General features: G+C 45.7%; 1 protein-coding gene across 2 annotated transcripts; it reads left to right on the forward strand.

The window, feature by feature from the left end:
• On the forward strand, positions 1 to 27962 carry LOC308610612 (TRAF3-interacting JNK-activating modulator-like). 2 transcript variants are annotated; one of them, XM_081223588.1, is made up of 17 exons: positions 1 to 828; positions 3231 to 5795; positions 6758 to 6865; positions 9570 to 9955; positions 11594 to 11741; positions 11874 to 11937; positions 12208 to 12232; positions 12495 to 12524; positions 12618 to 12713; positions 18154 to 18225; positions 20711 to 20851; positions 20974 to 21111; positions 22916 to 23051; positions 23582 to 23644; positions 25151 to 25210; positions 26256 to 26389; positions 27141 to 27921. In XM_081223588.1, the coding sequence occupies exons 4-17, from the start codon at positions 9629 to 9631 to the stop codon at positions 27288 to 27290; spliced, it is 1584 nt and encodes a 527-aa protein (XP_081079714.1). In that variant the 5' UTR covers positions 1 to 828; positions 3231 to 5795; positions 6758 to 6865; positions 9570 to 9628; the 3' UTR covers positions 27291 to 27921. The 2 variants fall into 2 exon arrangements, with proteins under 2 accessions (XP_081079714.1, XP_081079713.1); XM_081223587.1 differs by lacking the exon at positions 18154 to 18225 and having other exon boundaries at positions 5 to 828; positions 27833 to 27962.
• Positions 27963 to 27970: the final 8 nt, after the last annotated feature.

The raw sequence follows: 27970 nt of genomic DNA on the forward strand, positions 1-27970 counted from the left end.
AGAAAACACTTAACTGTAGATTCACAACACAAAATCTATATTTAAAAAGAAAAAGATGTGTGCATACAGGCAAAAACTAGAAGGGAATGTAAAAAATATGAAACTAATTTGTGTTTGGGTGGTAAGATGAGGTCTTTCTTTTTCTATTTTAAAAATTCTTTTAAGGGTATCAGATTACCCCTTTATAGAACTGAAAAAAAAGAAAATGAAAGAAAATCTGAAGGCCTTCTGACCCATTTCTCCACCAAGCTGCTTTCATTATTGGTCTTCAGAGCCCTGGAATGCTCTCTGCAGAGCAGGCTGACAGCCATCTAACATGTCAGCGCTCTGGTGAGATCAGTCTGGGTTCATTTTACTGCATCAATTCAAATATTCTCTGTTATGGATAATAGATTGTGCTGAGTATAAAACAGATCTGAAAGGTTAGGGTAGAAATGTAGATGTAAGATGTATTGAAAAGGCTCTGGAGGACATTACAGTTTGGGAATGTGAGGCCATCTGTGAAATAATTGGCATTGTTTAACTGAAGCTGTGGCCAAAAAATGACAATTTAAACTAGGAAGGAAAATTGTCAGTTTCAGAAAGAGGATAACAGTATCAAATAACCTAATCTTACCAGAGAGCAAACGTCTCTGGAATTACAGTGTTAGTGTGTACGGTTACCATGGTTGAGGTTCTTAGAATTCTTGGCTTCAGACAGTTAGTTACTGGCTCTGACGACCCAGGCTTGTGGACGTGAAGTAGAGTAAGTGGAAGCACGTTTTAAAGAATAGAAGCTTCATATTTTTAACTTCTTCTTAAGTGACTTTTGGTAGCTGAGTAATTTAGGTAAGTATATTGTTTTTAATAAATAAGGTGGCTTTTTAGTGATAAACTAGAAGTTCTCAGAGTCCTGTTATTGGACAACTCACCCTGGGGAGAGGAGGGCAGTGCTTTAATTGAACCCTAAAAAGCAGTAGTTTTCAAAGTTCAGAAAGGGGTATGGCATACCTAGGGGATAACTCATGATGATATTTGATTCGGAGATAAGCCTTATTTTGAAAACTGACAGGCCCAAGGGGACACAATCCGAAACAAAGTCTAAAGGGAGAAACTAAGTTGCTCTGAAGACTAACACCCAGTTTTTCCTTTTAGTCCAAACAGATGGTGTCTAGGAGGCCCTGCTTTTCTGGCCTACCTTCTTCTTCGCTTTTCTATCTGTCCATTCTAACACACACACACACACACACACGCACACACGCGCACACACACACACACACACACTCACGCACACATGCACACACCTTCCACCCCAGCCTCAGGTTTAAAGTTGCATCCTGTCTGGGCCCTTCCAGGTCAAAGCCAGTGAGATGGTCCTTCCCAGGAGCCTCAGATGAAAAGTAACCTGTTCCTTGCTCAGTGCTGAGACCCACAAGAATGGATCCACAGTTAGCTGTGCATTGGGGTTAAGCCTTTCAGATTCTTAGCATCTATACAATAGATGAATCTCATGCCAATATTGATCATCTCTCACAGCGTAACTTGGAGGTTTTAGTACAGTAAAAGGTCCTCTATCAACAATGATGACACAAAGCAACCAAAAAGAGGACTGAGACTTCTGTCCTGCCATGAATGTGAAGTTGTAACTCCACTGTTAGAGAAGCAAACTTGCCAATGGACAAGTTCAGAAGATATTTATCTTCTCCTGATGAGTTTAGACTGTATCACCTCTGAGAATGAATATTTGTCCTAGGGATGTTTGTATGGACATCCGATTAAACAGTTAGCAGCTAGACACTTGGAAGACTAAAGAGGAAAGCCTGCAAGTCTGCACTGGGGAAAACTTGAATGGGAACAGACTTAAGTATGCCCACCCTGAGCTGCTCTGCAGGACTTAGAGTTCCAAGCTCCCCTCACCAAACACCCCTGGTACCTTCGGCAAAATGTGGGTTGCCAAGGCCACCAGGTACTATTCTGTTGAATGTCTGTGAACTTATTCTAAAGTGAATAACTTAGACTTCAGGAAGGCATTGCTGAGAAAATACTGGAGGGACAACTTCTTTTGAGCAAGGTTGCCATTTCCCAAAAAATGAATAAGGAGTCATCCAGTAGAGTGGAAAGGGGGAACAAGATTAGAACTAGTAGCACCCATAGGGGGCCCTCCATGGGTTAACTAGGGGTTAACTTCATAGTGCTGTTTCTTGGAGTATAGGAAAAGTCATACTAGCATACAGTTTAAAATTTTTTCTTTCATAATTGAGATTCCCGGTCATTACCCCAACCCTACCATAAAATCTGATAATCCTATACCTCCCTGTGTGATGTTGTGAAGGGTAAAGCAACAGGGTTCTAAAGCATAGTGTTTCTTATCCTATATTCACCCCTTCATGGGAGCTCATAGAGGGCTCAGCATCTATCAAGGCGACCATATCCCAAAGTTCAGGATATGACCATCAACAAAGGGACCTGGAAATAGTGAGGAGAAGCACAGAATGCCAGCCAGTAAATGCCAGGTGGTCAACTCAACAGGGGCCTGATCTAAATCCTTCTCTTTACTAACCCACACTAGAGGAAGGGGACCCTCAGGTAGAGGCAGGCAGATGATTAGACTACCTATCTCTACTTGAGTCTAATTTGGTAAAGCAGAGTTTCTTAAATCCATCTTATCCAGATTTTCAAAACGCTAGCATAGTTACACAAATAACTCTACATTTATTTTAGTTTCCATTGAATTATATTTACTTTCCATGTATCATTTATACATTTTTACAGATACGCTTTTGCTTTTTTACATTGATTTGGCTTGCTAGTAGTTTATTTTACTGCTTCTGTTTTCTATTGGTATTTATACCTCTCTCCACAAACACACATGAGGACCAGTTCCTGAATTTATTTATGAATAAATAAATGAATTCTACTCTAAATTCCAACTTATCCTATTGCTTTCCCCTTTTATCTCCCTTTTATTCTTACCTCCTTTCTTTTTTTAGAAATTTATTTGAAAATAAATAAATGGCTAATTTGTTTTTAAACCCCCTTATTTAAGAAATGAAAATAGTTAAGACTATGCCTTGGCCATATCTCATAGATTTTGTTCTTAATATTCTCATTAGCATTGTTTTCAAGTCATTCTTAGTTACAGATTTGGTTTCCTCTATATTTCAAGAGCAAACCAGGAGGATTTTTTTCCCCAAGAGGTTGAAATATTTATTTCTTCCAACTTTTGCTGTTTCTTTTTTTTTTTTTTGCAGTACGCGGGCCTCTCACTGTTGTGGCCTCTCCTGTTGTGGAGCACAGGCTCCGGACACGCAGGCTCAGCGGCCATGGCTCACGGGCCCAGCCACTCCGCGGCATGTGAGATCTTCCCAGACCGGGGCACGAACCCGTGTCCCCTGCATCGGCAGGTAGGCTCTCAACCACTGCGCCACCAGGGAAGCCCTGCTATTTATTTCTAATTTTACTGTACTATGGTTAGAAAATCCTGCTGTAAGAGATAAAGTTGTTTTAATGTTTGCTTTTTTCTATATTCTTTTGTATGCATGAAATATAATAATTTTTATTGTGGTAAAATATACGACATAAAGTTTAGAATTTTAACCATTTTTAACTGTACAGTTTAGTGGCACTACTTAAGTAATTCACATTGTTATGCAACCATCCACCATTATCCATTTCTGGAATTTTTTCATCATCCCAAACTGTGCTTTTGGTGTCACATTCAAGAAATCATTGCCAAATCCAATGTCCTGAAGATTTTGCCCTAAGTTTTCTTCTAAGAGTTTTATAGTTTTAGCTGTTACATTTAGGTCTTTGATCCGTTTTGAGTTCATTTTTATTTATGTGATAAGGGTCCAACATCATTCTTTTGAGGGTAATACATTTTTAAACGGAAAGCAAAGAATCAGAAAATATCAGCTCCAGAAGGGGCCCTCCCCATTTACGAATGAAGAAATTGGGAGAGTAATAAAATAATAAGCCAAGCTCACACAACTGATTGAGGGCAGCAGCAGACTAAAAGTCAAATCCTGTGTATTTTCAATGCATTACACTAGACTAATGTTTGCTTTTTTTTAATGATGCTTGCTTTATGATCAATACGGTGAATTATTTGACACTTCATGGGCATTTGAAAATAAGGTACGTTCTCTGTATTCAGAGTTCTCTGTGTGTGTGTGTGTGTGTGTGTGTGTGTTTCTCTTTCTTTCTGTCCATATAGATAGATAGGTATGACAACCTTATTAATTGTATTATTCTCAGAACATAGTGTTAAGAGCTCAGGCTCTGATGCCAGGCAAACCTGTGTGACCTTGAACTCACACTTGTAACCTCTCCAAACCCCAGTTAAAGTAGAGGTGGTATCCCATTGAATGCATAGCCCTAAAAGGGATTTCAATCTTCATACACATTTCTTTCTGACTTTCAGTGGAACCCAAATAGTTGGCCCACAGGAACTCCTATTACCGTCACCTGTCCTCTCTTATGCTCTAGCGCCCTAAACTCCCAGAACCTTCTCATACTTCTGTGCCCATAACATTCTCTTACTCTGCCATCTTGGGCTCCCCAGCCCCTCTGTCCTCATCCCCATTTCCATGTGCCAAGCTTCAGGCGCAGGACCTTGGGCTATTGTCTCTCATCCTGAGGGAATGTCGTTTCCCTTCAGTCCCAGTGCTTGAGAATCCATCCTCTTCATGTTCCCCTGCCTCCTCCTGCTCTCTTCTCCTCAGAGAATGGAGGCAGTAGTAGGCATCCGAGAAGATCGAGACATACTCCCAACCTCTTAATAATTGTTACCTTATCACAGCTATTGAAAAGTCTCATTACGTGCCTCATATGTGAAGTCTTAGACTTCATGGGAGCCACATAAATCATCCATTCAGACACTGAATGGACCATCCAGACAAGATGAATTGCACAAAGGTTACAAAGCTACTCAGTCAACTTGTCCCAATCCGGTTCCCTCTCCACCATCTTATACTGAACTTCTTGGAAATTTCCTGACTATCACATTTGTAATAGTTTCTTTTTAATGCACACAGATAAGTTCCTTTTAGTTTTTCCCCACATTTCCTAGTTCAGTGGACTAGGAAATATTTTCATAAGATTCTGCCTGCTATTGCTCCCTGATTTCCCAGCCACCCAACCACCATCTTTTCACCTTCCTCTACCCCCTGTCCCCCGTCCCATTGCTTCAGAAAGGGGGAAATTCAGAGCTGACCTCATTCCAGAATTCTGAAAAAAAGAAATACCAGTACTTTAGAAGAGCAAAAAGCCTTTACAACACCAGGATTGGGAAGAAGTAAAGTAAGAAAAGAGAAAATCCTTACACAGAGAACTACCTGATACACATGAAAACCTACACTGGAACCTCTCTTCTAGGTCAAAAAGGCCTTTTTTTCCCCTTCATAGAAACTGCAAGGTTTGACTCTGACCCAGAGACCCATCCTTGTCTAAGCTCGAAAGGGATTTTTGACTTGAAACTGCCCGAGAGCTCAGACCAATCGAAGAGCAAGAGAAAGGGTGGCTGGGATGCCCGCTGGTGGGAGGAGCTCCTGAGCCCAGCCCTGAAGGCCTCAAGGGTTCAGGCGCCCCTCAGGTCGCACCAGAGAGCAAGAGAGAGGAACTGGGGTGAGCAAGTATTGTGGTTTCCTGTTTCAGCAAGGCTGCTGTACAAAAAGAAAGACAGTACCAAGAAGGGAAATGCTAAGGGGGCCCAGAGCCATGGATTGAGAGCTTGCCCCATTAGAGACCAGAGCCGAGATCTGCCCAGGAGCGGGGATGCTTTCCTGAGCTGCTTGGGTTGGAGCCTGGGACCCAAGGTAACTGAGGAGGAGGCTTTTGTGTCCAGGTTAGGGACCTCCGATTCTGGGGTGGGGCAGAAGAGGCTCTGTCTGTCAGCTTCCCTGGTCTGAAGGGGGAGACACTGGAGTGGATGTTGTAGTTTAGAGTGTTGGGGGTTGGGTACACAGGAAAGTGTCCTGCGTTGGTCTCCAGAGGCACAGCTTCCATTACTCTCTGCTCCATCCATAAGATTAGATTAGCAGTGAGTCAGATGACTAAGGGTTCAGGCTCCCCAGTGATGGGGGGTACATTTTACAGCTCCCTTCACAGCAGGGACCCCATAGCACCAAGCTGCCTGCCCAGCAGCTTGGGTGCAGGCCCTTCTCTCCTAGCTCACTCTGAGAGCTCTCGGCTAGGAAGTCCAGACCGTTCATTCATGCAGGAGGCCATTTATCACACACACAGCAGGGAATTAGGAGCAAAGACCGGGAAAGTCAGCAACAAAGCACTGTCAGGTGAGGGCAGCACCCAGATCTCCCCCTGTGGCAGTGAGCACAGTCTCCCCCAGCCAATACCACCCTTTCCCAGAGCTCCAGCTGGGCCCTGTCATGCCACCAAGGGCTGCCTGGGCAGTGGCCCAGGGACCTTTCTTTGAAGCACATGGGGACCCCTTCCATTTTCTTCTAGATCCCATCTCTGTCAGTCAGCCGTCCACATGGCTTCTTGTGTTTAAGCAAATCAGAATAACCAAGACCTCCCGGAAAGTTGGGTATGATTCTACCCAGGTGTGCCACACCAAATCCTACCCAGTTTGAGAGTCTGGGGGCCTGAGAACACTCACATCTCTGAGGAGACTTTCCCACTGCAACTCCGAGCTTGGGTAGCAAGGGCTAACGTCTGCCCCCCCAGAAAACAGAGCAGGGCAGCCATGTGTTTCAGTGAACTAGCTAGACACAGCCCACACACTTATCTCTCCCTAACAGCCCTTTCTTCTTCACAGCAGGAGGCAGGAGGCTTCTCCACAATCAAGGGATCTGCCTAGTCTACTAAGCCTGAGGGATTACCTGGAACCAAACAGGGAGGGCACCTAGCGCCCCACATTTTAAAGGTAAGAAGCAGGCAGTCCTCTCTTCTTTGCCTTTATGCCAGGCCTAACTGAGATGGCAGTTGTATCCAGACCACAGAGAAGTCCTTTCTCCCTGTAGCCTACACCCAGAAGTCAGATGAACAGAGCAACAGTAAATATGATTTCAACCAGGGACCAGCATCGCCTCCGTGGGGTAGACAGTGCCCCTTCAAAGAGAAAGGGGGCGGGGGAATTGGAGGATGAGGCATTCTCGGTCCTGGAGTGCTAGGTTAGCTCGGGACATTTGTCTTATAGCACTGAGTCTTCGATATCCAAGATCTGTAGGACAGGAGTGATAATAATCATATTATTCTAAAAAGCTAACATTTCTTGTGTGCTATGTCCCAGATGCTTGACATGCATTTTCTCTTTAATCCTCATAACCTTAGGAGGTAGGTTCCCACTTTATAAATGAGGAGACAGAGACATAGAGACAGTTAATAGCTTGCTCAAAAGCACATGGGAAGTAGATGACAGGGCCAGGACAGGAGTCCACACAGTCTGAGTCCAGGGTCGGGGCACCTCGCCTCCCCCATTTATGGCAGAATAACTAGGGCCTATGGCTTAGGACACCACAAGTATAGATTCTGAAAGTGGAGTTTACCTGCACACCCAGTCCTTCATAATTGAATATGAATCGACCTCTCAGATCCTTTCCTAAGTTTTTAAACGAAGAAAGTGGCAGGTGAGAAGTGAGGGGACCCTACAGAGTAGGAGTGAGGAGAAAAGCCTAAAGAGAGGGGAGAAGCACCCAGGGATGAGATGAGCGGACAAGCATTGACAACTTAACAGTTCTGCTTGGGGTCAGCACTGCCCAAGACCAGAAGATGCCCCTCCAAGCCTGGAGAGTCAGGCATTGGAGAGCGAACAGGGTCTGACTGTGTAAGAGTCCCTCTCAGGGTGTGATACGGCCGCACCCATGACCCCCCGCCCTGTAAGGAGTCATATGAGCAGAGAGAGAGAAAGAGAGCAAGAATCCTGCAGAGAATTCCAGACTGATCCAGGAGGAGCAGGGAACTCCAATGAAAGGGCGGAGAGGCTGCTACCTGTTGAGTCTGTTTGACTATAAATAAACCCGAGGGGCCAGAGCCAGCAAATGCCTCCTGGTTGGTGAAGCTGAGAAATCCCTCCACTGACCTCCCCGGGAGCTAGATTCCCAGGGCGGTGGGTAGTGAGGCTGTGGGACAGAGAGAGGTGGCAGCTGTAAGGGGAAGTCCCCCTCCCTTCATCAGTCTCTGGGCTGACCCCAGGGACCAGAATTTCCAGTGCTCAGAATCCAGCTTAGCCATGTCCAGCCCCAACTCAGCCAAGCTACCAGAGGGTTCTAGGAGAATGAATAAATTTGCAGAAGGTAGGTGAGGGAGAGTAGGAAAGAGAGAGAAGGGCACAGAGGAGGCAGAAGGGGTGAGGGTGGGCTTATGTGAGTAGCAGGTAAGGCCACGGAGAGGGGCAGCAAGTGTGGCCTCTACTCCAAGCCTGGTTCCCTGGGGACCTTTGGTTACTGTTTTTGTTTGTTTGCTTTGGTTTCCTTTTTCTTGGCAATAGCCTTATTTAGGTATAATCCACATCGTTGCTGGTTTCGATGGCACGATCTGTGTCTGGGCTAAGGAAAGCAGACTTGGCACCATACTGAGCCCTAACAGGGAGGTGATTCTAAAAAAATGGAACCTGCCACTTGAAGAGATACTGAGCTGAACGCTCTGAAATGAGTTTTGGTCAGTGATGGGCAAGTGGCAAGTACTCAGCCAGTATGGATCTGGGTGGTCCTGTACCTCAGAGTCAGAGCCCAGTCCTGGGCCAGGAGTGGAGTGCCAAGGGACCAAGGTCAGGACTCCATGACTGTAGGCAATAGCGTGGGGTGTCCCTCCCGAACCATGCCCCGGACAAGGCTGGCAAGATACCTGCTAAAGGCTAAGCAGAGGACAGTGAGTGCTGGCCATAGGACTGGTAGCACCTCGAGGGGTTTGGCTATCCCTCCAGGCCATGAGAAAAGTTACTCACCTATGTTAGTAACAACTGGGCCAAGAGAGCAGTAAAGATTCTGGCTTTCCTTTTAGATTGGGGATCAGGGAGCCAGTTTAACTGGTTCTTTAGAAGTCCCTGGAAAAGAAACACAGCCCCATCTGCCCTCCAGAAGGCTAGAAGCTTTTAGTGGTTTTTTTTTTTTTTTTTTTTTTGCTGTACGCGGGCCTCTCACTGCTGTGGCCTCTCCCGTTGCGGAGCACAGGCTCCGGACACACAGGCTCCGCGGCCATGGCTCGCGGGCCCAGCCGCTCCGCGGCATGTGGGATCTTCCGGGATAGGGGCACGAACCCGTGTCCCCTGCATCGGCAGGCGGACTCTCAACCACTGCGCCACCAGGGAAGCCCTTTTAGTGGTTTTTATCAATTATTTCTCACGTTCCCCTAACTTAGAGGCAGGGTGAGACGTTTGGTCAAGGAAGAAGTGGCAGCCAGAGGAATCTCGCCATATTGCAGAAGGGGAGATGCAGGCCAGAGAAGAGTAGAAATTAGTCTAGAGGCTGAATCCAGAAGTCCTGAGTTCCCACATGACATCATCCCCTCTTCAGTTGTCAACCCACACATATGGGACGCTGTGATATTTCTGCCCCCTCGTCCAGGGAGATGGCCATTTTTCGGCCCATCTCCTGACCCCTCCTCTTCGCCTCCCTCTTGGCACTTGGCAGATCCGGGCTGCTATTCCAGGAACTGGAAGCCAAGCACAACAGATGCTCACGAGGTCATCATGATCAACCCAGACCCTAGGCCTGCCTCTGGCTTGGCCTGGTGGGCTGAGAGCTACGAGGCCAAGTGCGAGCGCTGGCAGGAGACCCGTGAGAGCCGCCGCTGCCGCCCCAATGTGACCACTTGCCGCCAGGTGGGGAAGGCGCTGAGAACCCAGCAGAGGGAACAGCTCCAGAGGGCACGACAACAGCAGTTTTTCAGGCAGAGGAACCTGAAGGTGGAAGAGAAAGGCAAGGCACAGAGCCCACAGGCCAGGGAGCCAGGCCAGACGACTGACCTCAAAGAGCCCTTGTCTTGGGCCAACAGGATTTCTTCCCCCAGACAGCAGGTGGGCCATGTCGAGGGACGCATTTCTCTGGAGGGGATGGGGTGCAGCACCAAGGCAGGTGGGTGGGCTCAAGGTCACTAAGAAGTGATTTAAATGAAGTCCCTCCTTCCTCAGTCATCATAAAGTCTCCCTTAGCCACTTACTCAACAGATATTTTTGTTGTTGTGTTTTTGGGGGGTTTTTTGTTTAGCTATTTTTTTGTTTTGCACTTGCCTTTTAGGAGAAAAAAGAATCATTTAAAAACAATTCCATAGCTAATTCCTAGTATTAGTTCAAATTCAGTCTATCTAGACGTATCTTCTACAGCATTCATTCATCCGTCATTCAACAAACATTCAATGAATTCTTACTGTAGGCCAGGGACACAGACCAGTCTTCTTAACGTCTCCCTTAAATCTCACACACACACACACTCACACACACACACACACATTTCTCATCTCTATTCTTCTGTAAGGCTGCTGCATCATCCACCTTCTCTCTTTCTCTTGGGCCATCCCAATTCCAATATCGTTCACCTAAGGCCACATCTGGCCCAGGAGGCACTAGCTTCCCTAGCTTCTTCAGGCCACCTCTGCTCTCTGTGGTTTTTATGAGGTTATAAATCCTCTAAGATTGTGTAACTTTTAGAAGGCCCATTAGTCTGCCCTGGGAAGGAGCAGTGCTGGCAAAACCCAGGGTATGTTGAAATGAGCTCAGCCGGCAAACTATCTGTGTCTTCCTATCCACGTTGTGAGCATGTGGACAGCAGGGATGGGTCCTCCGGATTCCCTGGGAGTAACTGGTATTGTACTGTCCCCAGAATAGGTGCTCTGTTGGGCCTTCTTAACCAGTGCATATATTATCCACAACAGGAGGTGCTGTTCAGAAAAATGATCCTTGAGCCCAGCTGTAAAATAAAACCAACTGTGTACTTTCTAAGGCAAGAAGGTTTCTATGTGCTTTCGTTGAAAAAATAATTTTAAGGAGAAAAAGAACAGAAAACACAGTTACCTAAAGAACTCTTCCTGAGCCTATCAGTTATTTCAGGTTTCTTGAGATTGAGTTAGTCTGCATGATTAGCTGCCACAGGCATTTCCTAGCCTTTTAGTGTTATGTTACAAGCATAAAATTTTTTAGTTTGTGAGAAGAAAATATAAAAAATAGCAGGCAAAATTGTGACAACTACTGCTACATTCCTCCCTACAGCTGCCTAATTTACCTTCTCTTCACACAAAACCTCAAAAATAGTCCAGCTGTTAATAAGAGGAAGGAAACCACCTCTAGAATAGGACGGCACCTTGGACACCATCTACTCCAAGCTCCTCATTATACAACCAGGAGACTGAGACCAAGAAAAGGCAGGACCTGATCCCAGATCCCCTCACTCCCACCTCAGACCAGTTCTCTTTCCGGGATCAGGGACTCTAGAGAGAGTAATTGGAGACAAGCCCAGCTCCCCATTTGCCTGAAGTGAGGAGGACCGATCCCACCAGCCAGGACAAGAAAGGGCAGGATCAGGGATAACCTTGTAGCTTTGAAGGCTTGGATGGGTTCCTTTGGTTTTCTGGACCCGAAACAATCACTGGCTCATCTTTCTGCAGTCAGCTGGAGAATCCTGTTCTAAGAGGCTCTCAGCATCCCCCACTTGCTTTCCAGGTGTCAGGGACCAGCTCCGAGGTCTTTGCAACCCAACACCATCCTCCCTCAGGCGCCTCGAGGGATCCGGCTGACCACCTCCCCTCCCAGGCTGGGGGCCTTCCACCACAGGACTCTCTCATCAAGAAGCCACCCAAACACCACCGTGGTAAGAGCAGGGCCTTCCTCACTCACTGGGCCGAGGCATTTCCACTCGCTGGCGGTGGAGAGTCCCTATCCCTCCCCACTTCCCTCACTGCCTCTCCCATGGGCTCTGAATCACCCTATCCCTATCCCTCAGGCACTCAGACAAAGGCAGAAGAAACACAGCCAACAATTAAGAATGACGCCAGTCAGCAAACCAAGTGAGTACCTTTCATGTTCCTGACCTCAACTCCTTCACAGCCCATGCATTCCTCTCTTCTAAGCTTTTACCTGAACCCTCCCCCAGAATGTGGAGAGGAGCACAAGGAACTTCCACGTCCACCTTAATTAAGAAAAAGGAAGGCCTTCCCCCCGCTTCCCCATTGGTTCTTCAGAAGAGATCAGAGAAGGAATCAATACTCTGCATCCTGACACTCTTATTTCTTTGATCCATTGTCATTTTTGTTTTTTGTTTTTTTCTTCTCTTCCAGTTATGGAGCTGCAGTTCTAGACACGGTAAGAAAATCCCCATGGTGAAGGTGTTGAGTCAGGTGGCATCTAAGCTCCTCCAAGGTCTGACATTCTGGAATTCCACGGTAAACTCAGCTGGGATGGAGGGGTACCCTCTTCCTGGATGAGCATAGACCTGGGGGCCTGGAAGGACCCTGAGCCAAGGAAGAAAGTTGACTCAGCACAAGCCAATCCTGGCTCGGGTTCCATGTTCTAGGATTTCAGGGAACCTACAATCTTCTTAAATACCCTTTTTCTTTCTCTCTAGAAAATCATCCAGCTTTCTGAGTACCTCAAAGTAAGTAACATGTGAATTCTCCCCTCAGCTCCTCCATCCATCTGCTCCCTTCTCCGCCAACTTAATCTTACCCTCCTGCATTTTGCCCCCCAGGAGGCCCTACAGAGTGAGCTGGTTCTAAAACAGAAAATGATGATTCTCCAAGACCTACTGTGTGCCCTGATTCAGGCCTCTGACAGCTCTTGGAAGGTAAGGGAAATCTTTGCTTGAACAAAGTCATGGACTTCTATGTGTGCCTATCTCATTCTTCTTTCCATACCATCCCAGCAAGAGAAGGGGCTTTTTCACTCCTGAAGAGGCCGAAGGTGGGGGATGGTGCTAAGACCTAGAGGTCAAACATGTCACAGTAAATATATGGGAAAGCTTGGCTCAATCCAGGGTGGTCAGCTGAGGACACACCCATGGAAGACCCAGAACCAAAAGAGGCAAGAGTTTCCATTCTTTAATTTGTTGGAAGAAAGAAAGGACGGTCCCAATTCAGTTAATATTACTGACTGTGATAAATGCAACTATTTTCATATGGGATTCACACCAATATTTATTCCAAGTCATCCTACACCTACTAGTCAGCCCAGGCGTGAATGTCAAAGCGGGAAGGGACCTTGGAGATTAGCTAATTTTCTCATTTTGCCAATGAGGAAACTGAGTGTCAGGGAGGTCAGGTGACTAGTCCACAGTCACACTGCTAGTCAGAGGCAGAACTGGAACTAAAATTCAGACCTCCTGATTTTAGTCCATTCATTCAACAAATATTCATAAGTCATGGTCTCTACACTGAGCACTGGAAATGAGGTTAATTAGACAGGGTTCCTGATGCTAGAGAGCTTGCGGTTTTGTCAGGGAGACAGATGCCTAAACAACGCAGAGATGTCAGAAATAAATGTTTTCAGGATATGGTAGAATACAAGGAGGAATGAATGACTCCACAGAAGGGGAGAACCAGGGAAATATTTATAGTTATATTAGTATTTTCCAGGCAAATGTGGAAACAGGAACTATATTCTGGGCAGGGGATACAGCATAGGCAAAGAACCAGAGGCATGATATAGGCTAATGCAGTGGGTCTCCAGCTTTTTAATCTCAGGACCCCTTTATACTCTTTAAAAAAAATTATTAAAATCCAAAGAACTTTTTATATTTACCACTTTGAAATGAAAACAGGAATCTTAAAATATGTATTAATTTTAAAATAACAATAGTAAATAGATTACATGTGAACCTAAATTATATATTTTTGTGAAAAATAAGTATTTATTTAAAACTAGTGCGAGGAGTGGCGTTGTTTTATGCGTTTTCAAATTTTTGTTTGGTTTTGTTTTTTGAGTTTTTTTAACATCTTTATTGGAGTATGATTACAGTGTTGTATTATTTTCTGCTGTATAACAAAGTGAATCAGCTATATGCATACATATATCCCCATATCCCCTCCCTCTTGCGCTTTCCTCCCTCCCTCCTTATCCCACTCCTCTAGGTGGTCGCAAAGCACCAAGCTGGCAAATCTTTTTAATGTCTGAACGGAAGACAGCTAGATTCTCATATTTGCGTCTGCATTCAGTCTGTTGTTAATACATTGTTTTGGTTGAAGCATATGAGGAAAATCCAGCCTCACACAGAAATGTAGTTGGAAAAGGGAAGACCTTGCAGATCCTGGATTCCCAGGGGTCCTTGGACCCCACATCGAAACCCCTAGACTTTAATGTTCAGGGAGCATAAGCAGTTTGATGCCACTGGAGCAGAAAGCCCCGGGTGCACAGAGAGAACACCCAACCTCCCAGCCTCCATGAACATCTGACCTTACCATGTAGATGGCTGTGCTTAGACAGAGAGATGGGATGGGAGGACGTGGGACAAAACTAAGAAGTTTGCAGTGATGTCAAAGAGACTCCTAGGCTCAGCCCTCCCTCTTCATGTCGGTCACTGTATCCGGATTTAGGTGTTTATGTTCAGGGCTCCTGCTGGTTAAGGAAGTTGTTTTCATAGCTGAGTAGGAGCCTGAGACACACAGCTGTGCATGCCAGGTGGTTTCCGGTGCTGAACTAAACTGAGTTGTCTCACTCGTTCATTCAACAGACATCTGATAAGTTCCAACTATGTGCTGGCTTGGGTGCTCCAGGGACAGAGGTAGGGTCCTTTGTCGTTAGGAGTTCCAATAGCAGCCAGGAAGAGAGAGACAGGTCATAAATAACTCTACTGCAGTGTGCTAAAGCTGTAACAGCACTTTCTACAAAGTGACACAGAGAAAAGAGAAGGGAGCAATTCTTCTGCCTGAGGTGGTATAGGGTAGACTCCAAAGGAAAGGGACCACTTTAGCGGGGTCTGGAAGGATTGAATATGAGTTTACCAGTACAGAAGCAGGAATGATGAAGGGAAAGAAGAAGGAAAAGGGTGCTTACAGTAAAGGAATCAGAATGATTACAGGCCTAGTTGTAACAAAGCATAGGGTATAGCAGAGTGTGATGGAAATGAAGGGACTGTGTCAGAGTAGCTCCAAAGATAAGACCGAAAGGGCCTCAGATAGGTCTCTAGAATTATGGTGCTTAAACATTTTCTGTTGAATAGAGTATCTGAAACTTAAATAGTTATAGATTCCCTCTTAAAGGAAAAAGTATATATATATATACATACATATATATATATATATATACACATACACACACACACACACACACACACACATATATATATATAAAATGAGAATGCATGCCACCCCAGTTTAAGAAACACTGCCGCAGGCAATAATCAGGGGAGCAGTGGGACCACGTTTTCCTCAGGTTTAAAGCCCTACACTTAGCAGTGTCCGGCCCATCCTGAGAAGGAACTTGTCCAGTAGCCGTGGACTTGCACTCGCTTGGCAGCACGTGTACTAAGATAGCTGTGGTGGGACTTCCTTGGTGGTCCAGTGGTTAAGACTCCAGGCTTTCAATGCTAGGGGTGCGGGTTCGATCCCTAGTCAGGGAAATAAGATCCCACGTGCCATGCGGCGTGGCCAAGAAATAAATAAGTGAAATGAAACGAAAAAGATAGCTGTAGAACTGAGTTGAAAGCGATTGATCAGATCTGTGTTTTATAAACCTTATAAAAGGTTCTTTGACAACAGTGAGGACCCTGGCTCCGAGTGGGTGTAGGGGTGGTGAAAGCTCTTGCAATACCGCAGGTAAGACACAATCAGAACTTGAATTACAGCCAGCGTGGTGGGAATGGGAAGGATTTATTAAGAGACATTTCCAAGGTAGACTCTGAGGGCAGTTTCGCTCCATGCTCCTGCGGGGGGCAGGAGTTCCTTCAGCTGTGGTTTTCTCCCTCCCTTCTCCCCCCGCCTCACCTCCCGCTAATATGTGCCCTTTTTGTCTTCTTCCTCCCCACCAACCCCTCAGCTTCCTGTTTTTAAGAAAAATAGTCTCAGATTTTTCAGTTAACATCTCTTGCTTCCCCCAAAGCAAGACAATTCAACCCCCTACCCCTCCCTTGGAAAGCTCAACTTCAATGAAAGGACAGTCCCTGACTGCAGTACTTGGGGAAAGTAAGTAGAAGAATGTGGCCAGAACAGGGACTCCGATATTCAGCCAAGTTCAGGCCTTTATTTTTTTTCCATTTGGCCTCCCTAATTTGAATCTCCAACTTCACATGCAGAGAAGCTCAGGACAAACTCTATCAGAACACCAGAGATCAGCTCCCTCTGTTGCCTCCACCTTCAAGCTGACTTTGGGCCTTTTGGATGTGACAGGCCCTGGGGCACAGCAGAGACTCCTGAGCTGGGTCCAAGCTTCAGAGCAGAAACAATTCCGGCAGTAGAGAAAGTGAGCCCTCAGTATGGGGCAATACAAACCCAGAGCAGGGCACACGTGGGTTTTAAGTTCTGCAAAGTGGAAATGAGATCTTAAGATGACAGCGCAGTGGGGGATTGGCTGCAGGCCCTAAGCAACCTCTAGTAGAGCAGAGAGATCAGAAGTGGGCTGGTGCTTCTGCGGTGAGGCGGTGGTGTTTCTGGAGAGCAGATCAGAGGAAAGCCAAGCAGAAGCAGGAGCTGAAGCCCTCAGACCGGCACCGGGTGTGTATGGCCTCCACCTTGCTCCCTTTTACAAGCGGGGGTACTATGCTCTCTGAACCCTGGGTTCCTGGGATGCAACTGCGAAAAAAGGTCCACAATGGCCTGTAAAAGGTGCTTCTTTCCCCATACTGTACCACTGGGCTTCATGTAGGGAGAGCTGGGGCTCAGACCAGGAAACCACATGCCCCATTTGCAACAACTTGGCTGCAACTTTCCTGCCTGCCTTGGGGAGTCTAGGCAGGCAGAGCTGTGGATCACAGATGTTTTCAAGCCCCAGACTTGGGTGGCCCTTCGTCTCCACTGAAGGGGCTAGCCTGAATTGTCTTCTATTATAATGTGAATGGAAAAGTAATCTGGGGTGTGGCTAAAGCACAAAAACAGTTGGAAGAGGCAAAGACACTGGATAAAAACCATACTAAGGAAGGAGAAGGGAGCTACCCAGAAAGGGTAGGAGACTGGGGGAATTGTAAGAATATTGCCTTGGGCTTGTCTGTTTTCTTCTGAAACTACGGCAAGATAAACTGTCAAACTTAGTGGGTTTGATTGCATCCTGCAAATTAAGAGTTTAGGCAAAGGAAAATACACAGAGTCAGACTCTCTGAACCTGGAGCTATGGTACAGGTGGAGGGAGCTGATTTCAGGACTTGTGGATTAATGATGAACAGGCCATGCAGGGGAGTAACTTTTCCCAGTTACTCCGGAGCCCAGAACAGTGGAAGTCTTTGTCCATCTGTTCTATCTGTCCCAAAGCCCTGTGGTTATTGCAGATGCCAAATCCTGACTCTCGGCTCTCGCACCAGACATTATGAAAAACATTAATAGCAGGAGGCACTTTGAAAAATTATTTTTGGCAAAGGCTTTTGCTTTCGCAAGGCCCCGCTGAGGAATACTGGAAGGGAAAAGGGTGGAGGCGCCTCCTGGCTCCCAGGGTTAGAAGAATTAGCCAAACAAGGTCAAAACAGGAGCTGTGAGATACCACCTCCTGCCTCTCCCAGGTGCCCTGAAACTCAGTGAGGAGGACAGACCTCAAAACAGAGGCTCGGGCTTCCCTGGTGGCGCAGTGGTTGAGAGTCCACCTGCCGATGCAGGGGATGCGGGTTCGTGACCCGGTCCGGGAGGTTCCCACATTCCACGGAGCGGCTAGGCCCGTGAGCCGTGGCCGCTGAGCCTGTGCGTCCGGAGCCTGGGCTCCACAACGGGAGAGGCCACAACAGTGAGAGGCCTGCGTACCGCAAGAACAAAAAAAAAAAAAAGAAGAAGAAGAAGAAAAGGAGAGCTTAGAAGCTTTCCTTCAAATGGGCCCTTGCTGTGATACCCTGAGCCATTTGATACAAAACCCCAAGGTACACAGAAGACTTTGGGGGCCAGTCTGATTCTTCCTTCTCCTATTACAGAGAAAGAGGAAAACATCCTTTTCTTTCCAAACATCCATCGTCTCTCCCCCTCTCTACCTCCTGAAAGAGCTCAATTCCACATACACTGTTTATTCTAGGCAGTAGGCTGGGAATAGGGAACAAAATTCTTTGCATGCTATATTCTAGCCCAATCTGTATTCTGGCTAACTCATCCCATTTGCTCCAGGGCCAGCTTAATGAAGACAAATTGAAGGGCAAACTGAGATCTTTGGAAAACCAGCTGTACACCTGTACCCAGGTAAGCATTCTGGAGGACACTTGTAGCCCAGGAATCTAGAATTAAGGGAGAGAATGCTTGAACCTCAAGCTTACTCTCTAGAAACATCACCTGCTAGAGATTAATGCACCCACCCCTACTCACCCAGTTCTGGCCTTTACCATTTTCACTTTGGTCTCCAATTCACCAAAACACTATCTGCATCCCCCTCTCCCTTTCTCCTGGTGTCCTTCACTTTGCACCCTGGGAAAGGAAGCCCAGCACTAAGCACTTTGCCAGCTCCGGGGGAACCTTGAGAATACCTGGAAACGTAGGGAGAGGCCGTTGGTAAAGATTAAGCTCACCTGGATAGAACTTCACAGGCCCTAATATTTGAACAGATGAGTTGGATATTACAATGAAGTCTCGTGAAATGATTTTCATCCCATGGGCAACTTTTATCTAGCAGCAATCCCTGGGAGAAAGTAAAAGACTGTGACTCCTGGCTTTCTGTGGCATTGTTATCCAGCTCCAGTAATCTCTTGATTGGCCTCATCTTGGATTATATGAGATAGAAAAAAGTCAGTTTTCACACTCGAGAAGTGATAGATTTCTGACAGGCGGGGAGATAAGTCAAGAGAACGAGATGGACCGGCCAGACTGCTCCCACTTGATGGTAGGAAGATAAGGTGGCCATGTAGTTAGAATTCTGCAGGGGAGCATAGTCTATATAGTCTATGGGTTTGCGGATCCACAACTTTTATGTTTTCAGTAATGCCAACCAAGCTCATAAGAGACTGACATATAATCCAGAATGCCAGTCTACTCGTTTTCAATGGGGGATAAAGCTGGTCAGTGACCAGCATGGTTAAGTCCAATAACCTGGACATAACCATGTATGATCTCAACCACTAACTCCTGTATCTGGTTTCTAATGACAACTCCAAGAACATAAGACCCACTCAACATTTAAATCCAAATTTTCAGATGACTCCAAAGCTAAATGGAAAAGATGTGATATTGAACTCTAAATTTGCATTATCTACACTATCTCTTACCCAGTTGGGTAACCCAGAATCGATAGTAAAAGGCTCCTGCTTTCCCCAAAATCACAGGGCGTAAAAATGAAAAGCACTGGAAAGGCAAGACCCCCAGTGAATTTGCAAAGCTGCTCGTGTCTTTTTCTTTTTGACCTTGAAGCCAGGAGAAATTCTAAAAATACAAATGTATTAATTTTTTTTTTTTTTTTTTTTTTTTTTTTTTCTTTTTGCGGTATGTGGGCCTCTCACTGCTGTGGCCTCTCCCGTTGCGGAGCACAGGCTCTAGACGCGCAGGCCCAGCGGCCATGGCTCACGGGCCCAGCCGCTCCGCGGCATGTGGGATCCTCCCAGACCGGGGCACGAACCCGTATCCCCTGCATCGGCAGGCGGACTCTCAACCACTGCGCCACCAGGGAGGCCCTAATTTTTAAAACCTGAATTTACTGAATATTGTTCAGATCCCCAAGCCTACAAAAATAATTTAATTTTTTTTTAAATGCTCCCTGCCTCAAAGGAGTTTACAATCCCTTAAAGGAGACAGATGAGTCAATAGATTAGAAATATAGATACTGTGTGAACACCAGTAAAACTGCCTAATCCGTAAAGAGTCGGGGAGTAGGTATGGTTGGCCAAGTTTATCAGAATTTATGATTCTAGGGCTGAATCTTGAACATGGGTAGAAGTTAAGCAGGTGAAAAGCGTGGGTCACGATACTCTAAGCAGAAGAAGCTTTATGGGCAAAGGCAGAGGCTGAAAAGCACAGTGCTTAGGGGACCTACAAGCAGTTCAGCTTGCGTGGAGGCAGCATGAGATGAAAGTCTGGGCTTGTAAGTAGGAACCATGCCAAGGAGTTTGGACCTGATTCTTAGAACACTGAGAACCACTGAGAGATTTAAGCAGGTTGTGATGGGATCAGATTTAAGTTTTAGAAAGAACCCTCTAGCTGCAGGGTTTGAAGGGAGGCAAGGCATGAAGATAATACATAGTCTCTATATAATCCATGTAATAGTGTTACTAGGGTCTGAACTAAGGAGGAGGCAGTAGGGATAGAGGATACAGGTAATGAGCTGTTACAGACGTTGACTTGACAAAGCTTGATGACGAACTGATTCCTTGAAGAAGGTGAGAGAGAAATCAAGGATGATTCCCTGGTTTAGGGTTTGGGAGACTGGGTGGGTGGTGATGCTGGCCACTGAGATAGGAGGTTTAGAAAGATGATTTCCCTTTGGAAATGTCGGATTTCAAATGCCTGCGGAAGGCCTAGGGGAGAATGCCCGGCATGCCCAGGGCAGTTTTTTATCCCCCCTCACCTCTCACATCACCTGAGGGACTCTCCCTGCCGGCCTCCAGCCTGGAAGAAGGTCCACCAGATTACTGACATCTCTGCCCTGTGGGCAAGGACCAATTTCTTTTCATTTCTGTATCCCTGCTCAGGCTTTAGCACACAGTAGATCAATGTGTATTTGTTGAATTCCTCAAATTTACAGAAATACACTTCTTGGGGATTGAATAAGTTGCTATTAGAGATGGAAGACCAGAAAAACAGCTATGAGCAGAAGGCCAAGGAGACACTGCAGAAAGTGCTGGAGGAGAAAATGCGTGCAGAACAGCAACTGCAGAGCACACAGGTGTGGGGATGCTCCATAATCCTTGGGGCTGGGAACCCTGGGGCAGTCTGGGTGGCAAGGGAGCCAGCTGCACAACTCCCTGGAACCCCCAAGGCACCACCCTCTCCTCTGATCTCCCTCAGCGGTCCCTGGCTCTGGCCGAGCAGAAGCGTGAAGAGTGGAAGAGCCAGTACAAGGCTCTGAAGGAGGACTGCAGGACCCTGGGGACCCAGAACAGGGAGCTGGAGAGCCAGCTCCACGTGCTTCAGTCCAAACTGCAGGTACGAGGCCCTGGGGGTAGGGAGGTGGGGAGGGAAGGCAGCGTTTCGGGGAGGGAGGTGTTGACAGCCGTGATGAGAGAAGCTGCCGCTGGGCAGGGGGCCCCAAAGTTAATTTTGAGTTTAGCAAGGATATCTGCACTGCTCATGCAAATGACCTAAGTGTTCATTGAAATGACATCATCCAAATGCAAAGAGCTGGGCTGGAATAGTCATCAGCCTACTGTCATACCCCAACCCACTCTCTGCACCCCATCCCAGCAGGGCATCCAGTTCAGAAATGCCCACTACTGGGGCAGAATAAATGTCACCAGTTTACTTACAGTTTGAGTATCAACTAACACATCTTGCCAATGTGTTTTTTAAGCCATTACAGTAGACCCTTGGCATTCTCAAGGGTTCCATCATTTCCAATCCGTGTTTACCTTGGAGAAGTTCACTAACCTCCTAAGCCTCAGTTTCCACATCGGTAAAATGAGGATAATAATGGTACCTCTATCATAGGATTGTTGTGAGGATTAGGTGAGGAAATCCATGCAAAGCACTTAGCACAATGCCTCGCACATATAAGCTCTCAATAAATATTAGCTATTGTTTTTCCCAGATTTTACTTACTTGGTTTGGAATTTCGAGGACCCACCTCAAAAGTGTCTCTTTATACTTTTACTGAAGCTGGGATCTGAGAATCCTAGTGTGTGCCAGTTCTAGAAATAAGATCAATTAAGTGTGAAAGTTGTTTTTGTTTGCTTTGTTATGTTTTTTAACAACCTAAACCTTAATGTGTGGCTCTAAGGTGAGCAGGGAGAAAGGGGAACATTTTGAGTGATTGTAAAGAATTTGTTGGGGGGATGGTGGTCCAGATATCAATGTGTTTGAGTTTTATATACAATATCCTATTATTAGCAATGAAGAAGAGTGCAACTCTAGTTCAAAGTCATTAAAAAGACATTTGTAATTCCCTTATTACCTCGAGCACTTTGTACTCATTGACATCATATTTGTTTATGAAGAATTAATGTGCCAAATGTAGGAAAAGGAAGAACAGATCAGACAGAGGAATGGGGGTTAAAAACATTTAAGATTTATCTATAGATTTCTTTTCAAATCTATTAAAAAACAGAAACCTTAGAATTTATTTGCTTCTCGCTTTTTTTGCTTCTCACTTTTTATATTCTTATGTACAAGTTATTCTTAAATTGTTCTTTAATTTTTTATTTTAAAAGGCAAAGAATTTCTCAAAGGACGTTAAAATTCTTTTTTTCTTTTTTTTTTTTTTTAAAAAGCCCATTTGATAAGAAACAGCAAGTGAGTCGTCTTATCACAGGAGGGAACCTTGCTGGGCGCTGCACCGCAGCCACATCTCACCCACTGTTCTCTTCCTCGAATCACCTACAAGGCAACTCTCCTGAAGGCCCTTTTCTTTTTAACCTTAATTCGTTGTGAAAAATGATCCTACCCACCTCCCCCCACCCGCCGCCTCCCCCCGCCACCCCAGATAGCGTGAGAATGAGAAGTAAAGACAAAGTGAAGACATCTAGAAAAGTGATGATTCAGTATTCCTTAATTTGGGCATTTGCCCAAATGTATCCCTTGTGAACATCAAAAATCTAATGCACTGTTTGCTGTAAGCATGAGGAATAGAGCAAAGCGAAGAATTTAAAAACTCTTCCTATTTTTCCATTTCCCTAAGGCTCCTTCCAGCTCTAAAATTCCACAATTTTCTACAGTTTTCCTCTTCCTTGGCATCTGCCCCCCACCTTCACCCTAGCACTGACCTGCTTGTGTCCACCCCTCCTCCTCCTTCCAGGGAGCAGACAGTAGAGACTTACAGATGAACCAGGCCCTACGGCTTCTGGAGAATGAGTGCCAGGAGCTGCAGGCCAAGACTGAACACCTGCAGGGGGACAGAGACCTGTGCAGCTCGGATACCCAGCACCTACAAGGTACCCTTCTCCTTGGAGGCCTCTGGCTGAAGGAGCCCAGAGAAAGGAAGCTGGGTGCAAATGCTTCAGTCTTTCACTTGTTCCTTTGGTTGACTTGGCGATTTCATTTGACTTTGAGAAAAAGTCCAGGCTGTTTTAATCATCCAAGACAAAGGATCCAGCCCATCCCTCTAAGCCAGAACACAGCAGTCACGTGTCAAGGCCGCATTCCTAATTTAAAGGGAAAGGTCAGTTGAAACACAAGGCATAGTGAAGGTTTCCCAGTCACAGCCTCTGTCAGCTGAGAGAGAACCAAATTATGTGCACATATAACCCTTAATTCAGCCCACTGTTGATGCAGATGAAATCCCAGGTAGTCGGGTTCTGGTTCACCTCTTCCAAACTGGGACAAGCAGAAGAAAGAGCAACTTCCACTTGACACTGGTCAGAGGCCATGGGCAAGACAGCATCTGTTACTAATTTCCAGCCTCAGGGGTGAGCTCATTAAGTCTTAGGTTCTTCTGTTTTGGTTTGCATTATTTCATTTTCAGATCAACTAAAGAGGTCAGAGGAGGAGAAACTTGCCCTGGGGACCAAAGTACAGCAGTTGCAGAGTAAGTCCCTTTTCCAGATTCTGAAAGTAGCACAGGTGGCTTTTTGGTGTCCTTGGGGCTCCTGCCCCACGAAAGGCACCCAAAGAAGGGATGGGGAGCCCGGTCCTTGGCATATCCTCTACCTCTGCATTTTCAGACTCTCTTCTTGTGCAGTGAGGTGATTTACAGCTCTTCACAAGTTCCACATTAGCCTCTGGGTTTTCTTATTTCTACTTTTCTCCACCATGTTCTCTGACAACCACCTGCATTTCCCCCAGAACTGCAGATTTCAAAACGTGTCGAGTTTTATAAGGTAGTTCTTATTTTATATATTCTAATTTATTATGTACATATGTCACATAGACCTCTGTCACTAGGAATGGTTCAGAAAATAAGCTCACACTACCTATGCCTCAGTCCACTTCAAAATTACATGTTGAGGCCAAAGAAGAAAAGGGACGTCTCAGAAGAAAAGCAGGCAATTTCTGAAAAGCCGAAGAACCTGATTCAATTAATAGCTCTGCTGGTTGCCCAACACCTTAACCTCTGACACCCTGACAGGGAAGTTTCACGCAAACAGTAATGAATATGAAAACAGCAAGACAGCCACAGGGGTAAGGGAAAAAGAACACCAGCAGAAGCCGGGCTCCTACACAGTGGGAGCTGAATGGGCAAGTCACTTCCAAATCATGCCTTTATTTCTTCAATACATATTTATTGAGCCCCTACCAAGTGCCAGGCACCCTAGACACACACTGGGGATACAGTAATGAACAGAGCTGGCATGGTTTCTTCCCTAACAAAGCTTACATTCTAAGGAAACACTGCAGTGGACTACGGAGTTTCTAGGAACAAATATGTGTCAGGTATTAACAACGGCTACAGAGAAAAAAATAAAGCAGGTTAAAGAGAAAATAGTTGCTATTTTACACAGGGTCATCTGGGGAAGTCTTTCTTCTAGGGTACCATTTAAGCAGAGACTTAAATGTACATTGTAGGAAAAGACATAAGGATGGTGTGTTCATAACACAGCACCACAAACTGGGTGACTTAAAGAACAGACATTTACATTCTCATAGTGCTAGAGGCTGGAAGTCCAAAATCAAGGCGTCAGGCAGGGTTGGTTCCTTCTGAGGGCTCTGGGGGAAGGATCTGTTCTAGACCGCTTTCCTTGTTTTGGAGATGGCTGTCTTGTCCATCTCTTCACACGTCTTCCATCCATCCACATCTGTGTCCAAATTTCCCCTTCTTATAAGGACGTCAGTCGTATTAGGTTAGGGCCCATTCTAATGTCCTATTTTAACTTGATTACCTCTGCAAAGAACCTATCTCCAAATAGGGTCACATTCTGAAGTACTGGGAGTTAGGGCTTTGACATATGAATTTGTGGGGGGCAGCGGGGGGAGACACAATTCAACCAACTACAGATGGGAACACAATCATTAAGGTTCTAAGCAAAGTTCTGAAAGGATACTCTTCGCAGAAAATATGCTATAGCACAGAAAAGTTCCTTGTGTTTTCCAACAGGTCTACTTCAGAATCAATCCTTACAGCTTCAAGAACAGGAGAAACTCTTAACAAAGAAAGGTCAGCAGATTTATTTCCACAAATTCTAAGATATTGCCCTTTCCTTGTCCGCCTAGAGACAGAGGGATGGACTACATGACCTCTTGGAGTCCCACCCAGTTCTGGAAGTCTGTTAGGTCAGGGAGCTAGAGGACCATTTTAAGGACTCGTCACTGGCTCTGAGAATACTTTAGTTAGCCTCCTCTCCTGAGAGGTATATAAACTGTGAAAAGGATTTCTACTCCCTCTGAAAACATATGTCTGTATTGAATATTTCAATAAATTGATTTTGAACTCAGGGTTTTATGTTAATTTTTACCCTTAACTTTCCAAACCACATCCAGCTCCCCAAGTAGAAACCACGTCACATGCAACTGTCAACCTCACTCTCAGCCCTCAAGTCTGCTGCCCTAGCTTCCCGAGAATTCATCATACATCTGGAGGGGCAAAAGCTCCTCATTTATCCACGGCACACGGCCCTCTGTTTTGTCATCACAATCACTGGGTAAAATATAAAGAAAGAATTATTATGCCCACATAGGATGGATAAGAAAATGAAGGTAATTGAAGGTCTGTGGTCACACCAACTAAGGACACAGCTATGACAACAATCCAGAATTTCTGACTCCCAGTCCAGGGCTCTCTTCACCAAGATGTAGACTGTCAGGTGGCATTCTCATCTCACCATTTTGAACAAGGACAGAAGGAAAATGGAGTTATACTGAAGCATCCAGCAAACCTCCCAGCCTAAAAGATGTAACATGCAACCAAAGAAACTAAATTAATAAGTATTTTCTAAAAGAATCTGGCTTTAGACAGGACTAGAGATACAGAGAAAAGTAAAATGCCAACCTTGCCCTCAAGGGGCTCAAATTCCCGCTCTCTGTCCAGTCTGGGCAGGGTCCCAGTGGATGTTCTTTAAAGGTCAGAGAATTGCAATCCACACAGTCTGGCCAGGGACAGGCCCTTCCTTATTCCCTCCCGCCTAGGGGTTCTCTCAGTGTGTAGGGGCCATTCCTCAGAGGTATGGGCCTCACTATCACTGTGAATCTGGCTGATTTTTCAGATCAAGCTTTGCCTGGGTGGAGTCCAAAGCCCTCCCATAACGAAGTGGAGCCTGAGGGTCCAGGGAAGAAGGACTGGAATTTCAGAGACCAGCTCCAAAAGAAAACTTTGCAGCCCCTGGCCAAGGAAAAGGAGGTGAGATGGTGACCTCAGATAGTAAGGGGCTCATCCTACGGTGATAGGGAAACTGCTGGGAGGCAGCCAGACAACAGGCATTTCAGAGCTTAAGTTGTGATTGGATGCCTGCAGGTATTCATTTAGGCCTGAATAAAACATCTTTGCTTTCGGGTTAACTTGTCAATCTTTTCTCGTATTTATACCAACCCTTATTCAAGGTTTTACTAAAGACTTACTTTTCAGAAAGTCAACCTAAACTCAAACACATTTAACAAACACATTAACTCCTCAAACTTTGTCCTACATTGAGTATCTTAAAACTTTATACAGTGTCTTTTAAATAACAAAACTCTTCCTATCTGTATACTCACAGAAATACGTAGCTCCAGAAGTGTTCACATGCAACTAGTCCCCAGCAAAGAGACTTGCACTAAGATCACTTCCAGGTTGTGTGTGCTATAGGAACTTCATTTTTGTGTGTCTCCATTTACAAAGCACTGGCACATACAACTGTCACACATGTATAATATATAATAATATGCATTATGATCAATCACTTAAATGAACACATTACAAACTAGGTGAGACAGTCAGAAGGCAAACTGAAAGCTCTGAGAAAAGCTGGGGAGGATGGAGGTTAAAATTCCAAATGAATGACAGGGTCACTTACACAGGGCCCTCTCCCCTACCTGGGCTCTGTCCCTGACGGAACTGTCTTGATGACCTTGGTGGTGTTCTCCCACCACCCCCCCGCCCCCCCCCAGCACAGTGCAGAGAACTGCATTCAGAATTAGACAACCTCAGTGATGAGTATCTCTCCTGCCTGCGTAAGCTGCAGCATTGTCGAGAAGAGCTGAACCAGAGCCAGCAGCTGCCTTCCAGAGTTAGAGGGTCTATCCTCCCAGACAGCCCTAGGTGATCGTGGGACAATTCTTCCTTTAGCCAAATCTTGCCCATAAAATTGTTCAGCCCCTGCCAACATCTGACCAGCCGGCCCCGTTCAGCTTGGTTTATACTGTACTGAGTATAGCAACCATGTAAAGAAACACTGGCTCATGCCTCCAAGCCTAATTTTCATGGAACGCCTGAGCCTGAAGGGAAAAACTTACTGAAACGGTGTTCTTTTAGTCTATTATGAGCATAGTGGCAAGGACAGAGTGACAAGAAAAGGAATATAAACAGAGGACAATTTTGCTGAATTATTTTCCACTTTTGATTATTCATCAGTATTTAAGTACCTGGCCCCCGCTGGCTGTGGTTCGCTGGGCCAGCGACCGTTGGAAAGTGGTTTTATCCCGAGAGAGGTGGCAAAGTGAGAGAGACAGATATAAAAAGCTTTTTGTCCACCACCAACCCAAGGTTTTCCACTGGGCTAGAATGGGAAGAAGGTTCTTTTTGCCTGCATCTTCTCTGACCAACCCATGGCCTCTTTCTCTTCTCTCCCCCTCCCTCCTCACAAAGGCAATGTGGCCGAAGTTCCTGATGCTGATGGCACTGATGGCTATAGCAGTGGCAGTGTTCCTGGCCAATAAGGACTTCCTGAAGTTCTGAAGAATTGGTGACAGCTGCCTTGGGTGAAAATCAGAGGCAAGAAATTCA

This window comes from Mesoplodon bidens (assembly GCF_964165515.1).
Source record: "Mesoplodon bidens genome assembly, chromosome: 2".
NCBI classification, from domain to species: domain Eukaryota; kingdom Metazoa; phylum Chordata; class Mammalia; order Artiodactyla; family Ziphiidae; genus Mesoplodon; species Mesoplodon bidens.